The sequence below is a fragment of the Cetorhinus maximus genome, chromosome 1 (genome assembly GCF_964194155.1).
Source record: "Cetorhinus maximus chromosome 1, sCetMax3.hap1.1, whole genome shotgun sequence".
NCBI lineage: Eukaryota > Metazoa > Chordata > Chondrichthyes > Lamniformes > Cetorhinidae > Cetorhinus > Cetorhinus maximus.
In genome coordinates, this window is record NC_135879.1 from 130,683,472 (window position 1) to 130,695,353 (window position 11,882).

At 40.0% G+C, this 11,882-nt stretch overlaps 1 protein-coding gene across 6 annotated transcripts in view; it reads right to left on the bottom strand.

Annotated features, from left to right (window-relative positions):
- Positions 1-11,882, bottom strand: part of ugdh (UDP-glucose 6-dehydrogenase) — a 35,427-nt gene that overhangs the window by 5,811 nt on the left and 17,734 nt on the right. For 5 of the 6 annotated variants that reach the window (XM_078546470.1, XM_078546487.1, XM_078546506.1 and 2 more), the window contains 4 exons: positions 10,280-10,427; positions 9,807-9,901; positions 9,012-9,142; positions 5,222-5,361 (listed from right to left, as the gene is read on the bottom strand). In XM_078546470.1, the coding sequence (XP_078402596.1) occupies positions 5,222-5,361; positions 9,012-9,142; positions 9,807-9,901; positions 10,280-10,427 (514 nt within the window). Of the gene's footprint in view, positions 1-1,001; positions 1,191-5,221; positions 5,362-9,011; positions 9,143-9,806; positions 9,902-10,279; positions 10,428-11,882 lie in introns of all 6 variants that reach the window. The other variant, XR_013577261.1, reaches the window with a different exon arrangement.

Below are 11,882 nucleotides of genomic sequence, written 5' to 3' on the forward strand. Positions count from 1 at the left end.
GATGTACAAAGGGATCTGGGTGTCCTTGTACGCCAGTTAATGAAAGTAAACAGGCAGGTGCAGCAAGCAATTAGGAAGGCAAATGGTATGTTGGCCTGCATTGCAAGAAGATTTGAGTTCAGAAGTAGGAATGTGTTACTGCAGTTATACAAGGCCTTGGTGAGACCACAACTGGAGTATTACATACAGTTTTGGTCTCCCGACCCAAGAAAGAATATACTTGCCATAGAGGGAGTGCAGCGAAGGTTCACTAAATTGATACCGAGGATGGCAGGACTATCGTACGAGGAGAGATTGGTTCGACTGTGCCTTTATTCACTAGAGTTTAGAAGAATGAGAGGGGATCTGATTGAAATGTATAAAATTCTAACAGGGCTAGACAGGTTAGATGCAGGGAGGATGTTTCCCTGGTTGGGGAGTCTGGAACCAGGGGCCACAGTCTCAGGATACAGGATAGGCCATTTAGGACTGAGATGAGGAAAAATTCCTTCACTCAGAGGGTGGTCAACCTGTGGAATTCTCCACCACAGAAAGCTGTGGAGGCTGGGTCACTGAGTATATTCAAGAAAGAAATTGGTAATTTTTTGGATATTAGGGCATCAAGGAGAGAAACCGGGAATATGATGTTGAGATAGAGGATCAGCCATGATCATATTGAATGGCTGAGCAGGCTCGAAGGGCCGAATGGCCTACTCCTGCTCCTAGTTTCTATGTTAAGAAAGCACAGAACAATCTTACATATCGAATGTGATAAAAAGTTTTGAATGACAGGTAGGGCTAGAAATTCTTCTCTTATTTTAAACAGGTAAACATCAGTAAAACAGTAAAGTGGGGAATTTTATACAAGTGCATTAACAAAGTGTCTAAAAATAATGAAATAATTTTTATCACATACAAATTTAAATTCCTGTGTCACAAAGGAAGCAACTTCTAACTGCAATTTTTTCAGTTCAATGAAAAATCTGTTTACATTAAATGAAATCCTACCCTCCCTCCATCACCTGTGCCACTCCATCTAAGGGAGGTGTCTAAAGGTTAGGCAATCGCCTTCCACTCAGTTTTCCTTTGTGGTTGCCATTGGTGAAACTCGATATGTTGGTTTTGCCTCTTGCTGTAAATTCAGTGGGAGGTCAGTGGAAACAGCCCATATACACAGTTTCTTCAGGGGTTGTGCTGATTTCCTGCTAAAGCTACCGTAGAAGATGGAAAATTCCTGATGAAATTCAGAGCAGTAACATTTTTAGATGGTGTTTGATGTGGTGTGGAACTTCTGCTCCCAGTGCCATGAGCTAGTGAGTATAGAATTCATGGCTGGAGAGATGGCACAAGAGGAAGGGGCTTTAGGTTCCTGGGACATTGGAACTGATGCTGGAGGATGTGAGATCTGCACAGGCCTGACAGGTTGCAAGTCAACAAAGCCAGGGTGAATGTCCTTGCAGGGTGGTTTGCTAGTGCTGTTGGGGAGGTTTTAAATTAATTTAGCAGGGGTGGAGTGGGGGGCTTGGTGGGAACCAAGATGTAGCATTAGAAAGGAGAAACAAGCTGCAACTGGGAGAGACAGATAGCACCACCGCAAGAAATAATAACGTATTAGATGGGGTCAGACAAAGATGTAATGGAATAGGAACAAAGGAAATAGGAGCAGGAATAGGCCATTCAGCCCCTTGAGCCTACTCCACCATTAAATTGGATCATGACTGATCTTCTGCATCCACACCATTTTCCGGCACTATCCCCATATCTCTTGATGTCTTTACTATCTAGAAATCTATCGATCCCTGTCTTAAACATACTCAATGACTGAGCCTCCACAGCCCTCAGGGGTAAAGAATTCCAAATATTCACCAGTCCCCGAGTGAATAAATTCTGCTCATCTCAGTCCTTAAAGGGCCTACCTCTTATTTTGAGACTGTGCCCCTGGTTCCAGACTCCTCAGTCAGGAGAAACATCCTTCCTGCATCTACCGTGTCGAGCCCTGTAAGAATTTTGTATGTTTCAATGAGATTTCCTCTCTTTCTTCGAAACTCTAGAGAATACAGGCCCAGTCTCCTCAATCTCTCCTCATAGGACAATCCATCCAACCCAGGATTTAGATTGGTGGACCTTTGTTGCACTCCCTCTATGGGAAGTATATCCTTCCTTAGGTAAGGAGACCAAAACTATACGCAGTACTCCAGGTGCGGTCTCACCAAGGTTCATTGGATATATGTAAACACACAATATGTGAGAAATAAGGTTGGTGAGCAGGCGGTGCAAAAAAATCACATGTGAGTATGAAGTTGTGGCGATAATGGTGAGCTGGCTCAAAAAAGGGCAGGATTGAATCCTAAATATTCCTAGATACAAGGTGTTCAGGAAACATAGGGAAGGTAAGAATGGAAGACAAGTAGCAGTATTAAGGAGAATAATACCATGCTAGAAAGAGAGGGTGTCCTGAAGGGATCAACAACAGAATCTGTATAGTTAGACTTAAGGTTCAACAGAGGTGCTATTACACTACTCTGTAGGTATTATATAGGCCACCAACTAGTGGGAAAGATATAGAGAACAATTTTACAGGAAAATTACAGAGGTGTGTGAGAACCACGGAGTAGTGATAATGAGGCACTTCAATAATCCTAAACTGGGATAACAGTAGTGCAAAGGGCAGAGAGGGGGGAAGAGTTTCTGAAGTGTTTCAGGTACATATTCTTGATCAGTACATTTCTAGCCCAACAAGTCATTGGTGGATCTGGTTCTGGGGAATGAGGTGGGTCAAGTGGATCAAGTGTCAGTAGGGGTAGGGACCAGTGATAATTGATTCATAAGGCTTAGGTTAGCTATGGAATAGGACAAGGAGCTAACGAGAGTAATAGTACGTATTTGAGGGAGGGCTAATTTTCAAAGGATTGACCATGGATCTGTTGCAGGTAAATTTGAATCAAAGACTAACTGGCAAAACTGTAATTGAACAATTGCTGTGTTTAAAGAGGAGATGGCTCAGGTACAGGTGAGGCAGAAAAGTAGGGCAACTAAAGTCAGAGCTCCTTGGATGACGAAAGAGATAAAGAGTATGATGAAGCAGAGAAATGGTGTGCATGACAGGTGTCAGGTTGATAATACAAGTAAGAAACAGGCTGAATTTAGGAAGTTCAGAGGAGAAGTGAAAAAGAAAATAAGAGTGGCAAAGAGACAGTATGAAAGAGTATGAGAAGAGACTGGCAGTTAATAGGAAAGTGAATGCAAAAGTCTTCTATAACACATAAATAGCATAAAGACATTAAAAGGAAGGTTACAGCCAATTAGGGACCTATGCATGACTGAGCTACTAAATGGGTACTTTGCACCTGTCTTTACCAAGGAAGAAGCTGCTGCCAAAGTCATAGTGAAAGAGGAGGTAGTTGAGATACTGGATGGACTAAAATTAATAGGGGAGGTATTAGAAAAGTTGGCTGTATTAAATGTGGATAAATCTTCAGAACCAGATAGGATGCATCCAAGGATGCTGAGTGGAAATTACAGTAGTACTAGTCTTAATCTTCCAAACCTCTTTAGATATGTGGGTGCTGCCTGAGGACTGGAGAATTTAAATGTTACACGTTTGTTCACAAAAAGGTAAACCCAGCAATTACAGGTAGTTTAACCTTGGTGGTGGGAAAGCTTTTAAAAACGATAATCTGGGACAAAATCAACAGTCACTTGAACAAGTGTGGATTAATTAAGGAAAGCCAGCAAGGATTTGTTAAAAATTAAATACATTTAACTAACTTGATTGAGTTTTTTGATAAGTAACAGAGATGGCTGATGAGGGTAATGCTATTTATATGGTGTATATGGACTTCCAAATGGCATTTGATAAAGTGCCACATAATGAGCTTGCCAGCAAAGTTAAAGCCCATGGAATAAAAGGGACAGTGTTGGCATGGATACAACATTAGCTGAGCAACAGGAAACAGAGAAATGTGATGAGGGTTATTTTTCAGACTGGAAGAGAGTGTGCAGTGGGGTTCCCCAGCGTTGGTCCTGGGACCACTGCTTTTCTTGATATATACTAATGACTTGGAAGTACAGGTCACAATTTCAAAATTTGCAGATGACACAAAACTTGTAAGTATAACTTATAACTGTGAGGATAGTGATAGATTTCAAAAGGACAAAGCCAGGAATGGGTGGACAAGTGGCAGATGAAATTTAACACGTAGAAGTGTGAAGTGATACATTTTTGTAGAAAGAATGAGGAGAGGCAATATCAAGTAAGGATACAATTCTAAAGGGGCAGAGGGCACAGAAACAGAACGACCTCGGGGTATATGTGCATAAATCATTGAAGGTGGCAAGGCAGGTTGAGAAAATGATCAAAAAGGCATACGGGATCGTGGATTCTATAAATATAAGCATAAAGTACAAAAGTAAGGATGTTATGATGAACCTTTATAAAACATTGGTTCAGCCTCAACTATTGTATTATATCCAATTCTAGGCAATGCATTTTAGGATGTGAAGGCATTAGAAAGAGTGCAGAAAAGATTTATGAGAATGGTTCCAGGGATGAAGGACTTCAGTTACCTGGATAGATTGGAGAAGCTAAGGTTTTCCTTCTTGGAGAAGAGAAGGTTGAGAGGAGATTTGATAGAGGTATTCAAAATTATGAGTCTAGACAGAGTAGATAGAGAAAAACCTTTCCCATTGTTGGAGGGGTCAAGAACCAGAGGTACGAATTTAAGGAAAAACTTCTTCACGCAGCAAGTGGTTAGGATCTGGAATGCACTGCCTGGGGCGGTGGTTGTGGAAAATGCAATCTTGGCTTTCAAAAGGGAATTCAATAAGCACCTGAAGGGAAAAGGTGTGCAGGGTTACAGGGAAAGGGTGCTCTTGCAAAGAGCTGGCATGGACTTGACAGGCCAAATGGCCTCCTTCTATCCTCTAAACAATTCTATAATTCAATGATCCTATTATTAGAAAAATCCAGGCACTTGGCTGAGGAATTTTTGCAGCTGGATAGAAAGCTGATTAAGTTATAGGAATTGGTGTTTGTGTGAATGAGTGTTGCTCAAAATGAAGAAGAATTGCAGGTGTTGTACTCCAAGGGTCAACTGGATCCAATTTGGTTCTCAGTTTATATAGAAGATTGAGCTTAAGACTATGGGGAGCGCAGCTTCTTTTGAATAAAAATATCATTCATATCTCAATAGTATATATGAACAGGGAAGTGGGAAAAGTAAAATGTTCTGTCACATTATACCTTCATCAGAGGTATCCTGAGAGATATTTGGATGTGACAGGTCCTTGACGATCTGTTCTTTGGGAACTTTGGGATCATAGATATGAAGATTTGCACCTTCATCCAGTAGGTATTTGCTGATGTAGATACTGGAAGACTCTCTAAAATAAAACACAATGACATCAACAAATAGTCAACTTAAAATTCTGCAGAATTAAAATGAATACATTTAAATGAGATTAAAACAGCTCAAGGAAATATCACTACACTGGGGTAGGGTGAGAGAAAACTCTTTCAATTGTGCAAAATAACTAATTTAATAAGTCATAGTTTAGGAATTGAATGTTAAATATAGATGTATGGAAACACTTGATTGAGAAACAGTTAAATAGATCTGAGCTAATTACAATTCAAAGGGCAACCTGTGTTTATTTAATAAGGCCAGAGTTAGAAGTGAGAAAACTTAAACAATGGATGACCCATCTTTGAACTCTTTGTAGGGACAGGAGATCTACAGTTATTTAAATAAGAGATTTAAATTATTCATGTAGCCCTTGGGTCAAAGAAGCTAAAAGCGCCTTGGTGGACCCAGCAAATCTGAAAAGAAGATTGTTAACTCCATAAGAGATATAAATTATTCATTTGGGTTACAGAATCAAAGGGTTGTTTTGAAGGTAAAATATAATTGGTTTAAATTTCTGTTTTGAACATCTCAGGTATGCCACACTGTAATGGAGATAGGTTGCAGGGAATTATCCTTTTGTGCGGGAGTTTATCTGTGTGTTTTCTCACAGACACAAGCAGAGAGAAAGCTGCTAGCAGAGTCAACTTTGAAGGCTGGGAGAAGGCAGTTGGGTATCTGCCACAGCCAGAAGAAGGAGCATATAGGCCATTAGGAATCAGGGGCGTTCCTGATCTAGAATCACTAAGCAGGAATTGCCAGAGAAGCCCATGTTCGAAATGAAAAATCCAAGTGCATGAGGAATTAAAATTGTCAAATCTGCCTGGTAAAAAATTCTGGAAGTCTAAGATGCCAGGCTGGGAAACTAAAGAGTGAATTCCTAAGGGCTGTGGCACACCTGGATTTAGAGAAGTGAAATAACCTCAAGATCCTGAAATGTATAAGGGAACAGAACAGGAGATGGTCTTTTGAGATCTTCAATTTTAAATAATAAGAGTTTACAAAATATAGTATTAAGTAGTAATACTTATTTTGTTTAATTCTTGTGCAGTAAAAGCTTTTGTTCAAAATGTAAAAACTTATGGCGTAATTTCTTTCAATTAATAACCTGGAGATTGATTTTTTTTTGAAGTTAATGGTCTGTCTTGAGATGATAAAAATTGGGAGCTCTTTGCAGGATTTCGAATCGACACATTGGGACTGGTCCGCTGCAATTTGCTGAAGGTTAAGCGAGCAATTTTCACAATGGCTTTTACTGCATTTATTGAAAAATTGAAATGGCTTTGTCAATTGTTGAAGCTTTTCTTGAGAGGGAAGATTTATCCCCGAGCGCTTTACAATTAACAAAGGTTAATTTAAAAGCAATAGCAGAAAATCTAGAAATAGAGTTAAAAGTAGGCGCTATAAAAGCATAAATAGTTGAGGTGAAGGCTCAACATTTGAAAGTCGTGGAAGAAAAGGCTGACATAGTGTTATGATTTGGCAGGTGGTAATTGCCAGTCTGACCAAATCCTAAAGGGAAACTTGGTCAAGCTGTCACAACGATTTGCAATTTGTATTTATGACAAGAAGGTGGGTGTACTAAAGTCAGAAGTAAAGATTCCACTACCACTTTTTGAAATTTTAAATATTAAATTAAAACAGTTATCAGCAAAAGAAAAGAAAACTTAAAAGTTTACAGTTACACAGTTAAATTTAGTCTTATAACATTTCCCAAAAGATTTCTACTTAGCTAGACTGACAAATAAATATCTTTTTTCAGACAGCAATCCATATAGATTCTTAATGTATAAAAAGTCCAGTAATATTACCGCAATACATCCACTGTTGCTATAGGGGAGGTATTTCAAAGGCTTCTCTCTCCCTCTCACTCAATCATGGAAATCCAAGGCTTGTAACAAAACCTTGCTTTGTGGAACAACCAAACACTCCTCTGGGGTGGCTGGAGGCTGCTTACATCACAGGACTGTCCTCGCACAGCCCATTCTTCAAGATCACATGGCCATACACACAAACAGACACAGAGCCCCCCACAACCCTGCTCCACTGTATCCCATAGTGATATTGAAAAAAATTGTATTTTTCTTTACACATAGACACAACACAACTTGAGTTTTCTTCTCCACCGATGCTGCCAGACCTGCTGAGTTTTTCCAGGTAATTCTGTTTTTGTTTTGAGTTAAGTAGGATTGAGTTGCAAATGATGCAACTTGAATTAGAAATCCAGAGCAAAGAAAAAGAGAAAGGGAAATTAAAGAACTTGAACTCGAAAGAGGAAGAGAAGAAAAAGAAAAGGAAGTTAAAAAGCTCTAACTAGAAAGGGAGGAAAAAGAAAGAGAGAAAGAAATGGAAATGCGGAAGCTTGAGCTTGCATTCCAAAGATAAAAAATTGAAAGAGAGGAAAGGGATAAGGAAAGAGACAGAGTGCTTCAAAGGGACAAAGAAACAAGGAACTCTGAACTGAATAGAGAAAGTTATGGTTTATGTGGACAGGAATACCTTGCAGATTAGATGATGACTTGAATTCATCTTGTGGTTTTGATTTAGCTAGGAATATTTACCTCATACCCTAATGTAAAGAGGAAAGGGTTGAAAGGTATTTTATCTCCTTTGAAAAAATTGCTACTAAATTAGCTTGGCCGGGAGGAACCCCTGACGTCATCCCAGTCCATTTAAATATTGAGGAAGGCGGGCGGACAGCGAACTCAGCCGTCCGCCCGCCGACCTGTCAATGGCCAATTAAGGCCATTGACAGGATAATTAAGCTTGATAAATGCCCTGCCCATCCAACCTTAAGGTTGGCGGGCAGGCCGGGAGCCCAGACAGGCTTCCGATAAAACATGAAACCTCATCTACGGGCGGGATGAGGTTTCATGAGGGATTTAAAATGTTCCCAATATTTTTAAATAAAAGTAATGGACATGTCGCAGCTCATGTGACAGTGTCACATGCGGGGACATGTCAATAATTTTTTTCTCATCTTTATTCAATGTTTGAAACCTGAGCCGATCTCCCTGAGGCAGCACTTTGGCTCAGGGAGATCAGTACGCTCTTTCGTACGCATGCGTGAAAGAGCACACTCCCGGCTCAGGGAATCCCCCATTGCCCACACAGGGAGCGCATAGCGCTTCCTGGCACTCATCACGCTGGGTGGGCCTTAATTGGCCCGCCGGGGGCGCCGATTGGGAACCCGCCCGCTCCTGCACAACCCCCCGACAGGGGGAAGATCCTGCCCATGATTTTTCTAAATGTCCTGCTATTACTTCCTTAATATAGATGCTAGCATTTTCCTAATGGCAAATGTCAGGCTAACTGGCCTATACTTAGTTTCCTGCTTTCTTTCTCCCTCCTTTCTTGAATAAAAAAAAACCAGCTGCATGGACATTTTTTTCCACCCCACAGTTAATTCCACAAGGTGCGCAGAACTAAATGTTCCTTTTACTAGTCTTTGCCATATTGATTTCAGTTAAAAATATAAATTCCCACGAGGTGGATACTATTTTGAGAATACGATCAAAATATTTTCCAACAGAAAATGTCAAGATAAAGTTGTTTTAAACATTACCACACCTCACATGCAGCTTTATATCATTATGGAAACATTGAAGCATATCAGAGTAATAAAATTACCGGGTATCTCCAGTGTCCTTTTTGAAAGCAAACCCTAAAAGAGCTATCTTTTTGCCTGTCACAGTATTGAAGAGGCAGTCAATAATTCGGGAAGCAAACCTCCTCCGCTGATAATCATTCATGTCAATCACCTAAAAGAAATCAAACTTTAAATGACAAAACGATCCGAGTGCGAGTTTTAAAAACAATTTACCAGACATTCTTTCAATACTTTTGTTTTCATATTTCAGGTGAATACTACATAACTAACATAACTTAACACAAAGCAACAAGAAACAATTTGTAAAATAAAACCGTTGATACACTGATATCAATTCCGTTCCTTCATTTTACACCACATACAGCCTGCTGAATGTTTCTCTTAGTAAAGTGAAGTCTGGAGACCTTGTGGAATTAACTGTGGAAGAATTGTCCTTTCAGCTAGTGGTTTCTTTATTCAAGAAAGGAGGGAGACGGAAGCAGGAAATTAACTATAGGCCAGTTAACCTGACATCTATTATTGGGAAAATGCTAGAATCCATTATTGAGGAAGTAGTAGCAGGACATTTAGAAAATCGTAATACAATTGGGCAGAGTCAACATGTATATCCATTCCAAGAAACAGATTGTGACATTGTCCACTGTGAATTAGTTTAATTTGAAAACACATTTTAATTACATTCCTTCCAATTGAAATGAATAAAGAAATCAAGATCCTGAATAACATACCTTGCTCATTGAATAATTTGTCATTTGTAATTGTTGTGCACACCAAAAATAGTTATATAATTTCTCTGATATATCTCAAGAATTTACCTGCTGCCAGTATTGAGCCACTTCAGGTAAGTTTAATGCTTCACATAAATACACCAGGTTCAGAACATCTTTCTGAAAACAGCTCCCCCCAAATCCTGAAACAGAATAAAGGCACTGTATATTAAAGGCATCTTCAATCCCAATTAGATTTTGTAAAATAAATAAAAATGGATCCTGTAGTATAAGGATCTGGCAAATAAAGCGTTAACTTGAGGCTGATTACAGTACCTCCCACACAGTAATGTAAGAGAACACATGATCCACACCTTGGGGGTCAGTGTAATGTTGGACATAGCCATGTGTAGAAGCAAGCATGGAGACAGCTCCTAGCTTGGACCTTTACTGTACTTGTGTATTTGGTTTTAGTAGTTAATAAATACTTACTGTTGAACTACCTGACTACTTAATGAATCCTACTGAACCAGCCCAACATCTTACAACAGATCTCTGCATTATAAAAACAAATTACTAACCAATGCTGGCTTTGAGAAATTTGCTTCCAATTCTCTGATCCATGCCTATAGCACGAGCTACCTCCTCAACATCAGCACCAGTTGCTTCACACAGAGCACTGATTGAGTTAATACTGCTGATTCGCTGAGCAAGAAATGCGTTGGCAGCCTAATAATAAAGGGAAAAAAATCAAATAAATATGACCGATAAATGCCCGTTGCATTCTTCCAAGTTATCAGAGGTCATGCTGAGGCTCTACAGCATTTTGGACAGGTCTCGTACAGTTCTAATTGGTGAGGCATACATAACCATCTAGTTTCTGGAAATGATACAGAGCAAGAAGGCTGATACACTGTGTCAGAAGAAGGACCTACAAAGGCTTAATATGTTTAGGCCAAAAAGGGACTTTACTGAAAAAAAAGGAGAAAAAAAAACTTGCATTTAATTGGTGCCCTTCATGTCCTTGGGTTGTCTCAAAGTGTTTCAAAAACAATAAATTACTTTTGAAGTGTGGCTAATATTTTACAGGCAATGCGACTCAATGTCCCACAAAGAGAAATGCAAGTGCGTTTAAAGCTATATTTGAAGCATTATGCAAATATCCTAATAAATTCCATTACTGTGTCTGGCAATGAGGCTATTGTACAAATCGGCAAGTACTAAAACAAAAATACTTCTTCACTTGATTTCTTTCACAAATGAAAATTTAATTAAATGAAATTCGGTAGAGTGTTCAACGAATACTTCACAGCCGTCTTCACCCAAGAGAATGAGGATGAAGGTATGGAACTCGGGGAGAGAGACTGTGAGGTTCTTGAGCAAACTGATATAGGGAGTGACAAGGTATTGGAGGTGCTGGCAGGCTTAAAAATGGACAAATCTCCAGGTCCGGATGATTTGTGTCCCAGGCTGCTGAGGGAGGCAAGGGAGAAGATCGCAGGGGCTCTGACCCAAATTTTTAATTCCTCTCTGGCCACAGGGGAGTTGCCAGAGGACTGGAGAACAGCTAATGTGGTTCCGCTATTTAAGAAGGGCTGTCGAGATAAGCCAGGGAACTACAGACCAGTGAGTCTCACGTCAGTGGTAGAGAAACTATTGGAGAAAATTCTGAAGGAGAGAATCTATCTCCACTTGGAGAGGCAAGGTTTGATCAGGGATAGTCAGCATGGCTTTGTCAGAGGGAGGTCATGCCTAACAAATTTGACTGAATTTTTTGAGGAGGTGACCAAGTGTGTAGATGAGGGTAGTGCAGTTGACGTAGTTTATATGGATTTCAGCAAAGCCTTTGACAAAGTCCCACATGGGAGACTTATAAAGAAGGCAAATGCACATGAGATACAGGGTAATTTGATAAGGTGGATTCAAAATTGGCTTAGTTGAAGGAGACAGAGGGTGATGACAGAAGGATGCTTTAGTGACTGGAAGCCAGTGTCCAGTGGCGTACCACAGGGACCTGTGCTGGGACCCCTATTATTTGTCATTTATATAAACGACATAGATGACTATGTGGGGGGGTTGGATTAGTAAGTTTGCGGATGACACAAAGATTGGCTGGGTGGTTAACAGTGAGGTTGAGTGTCTTGGGCTATAGGAAGATATAGACGGGATGGTCAAATGGGCAGA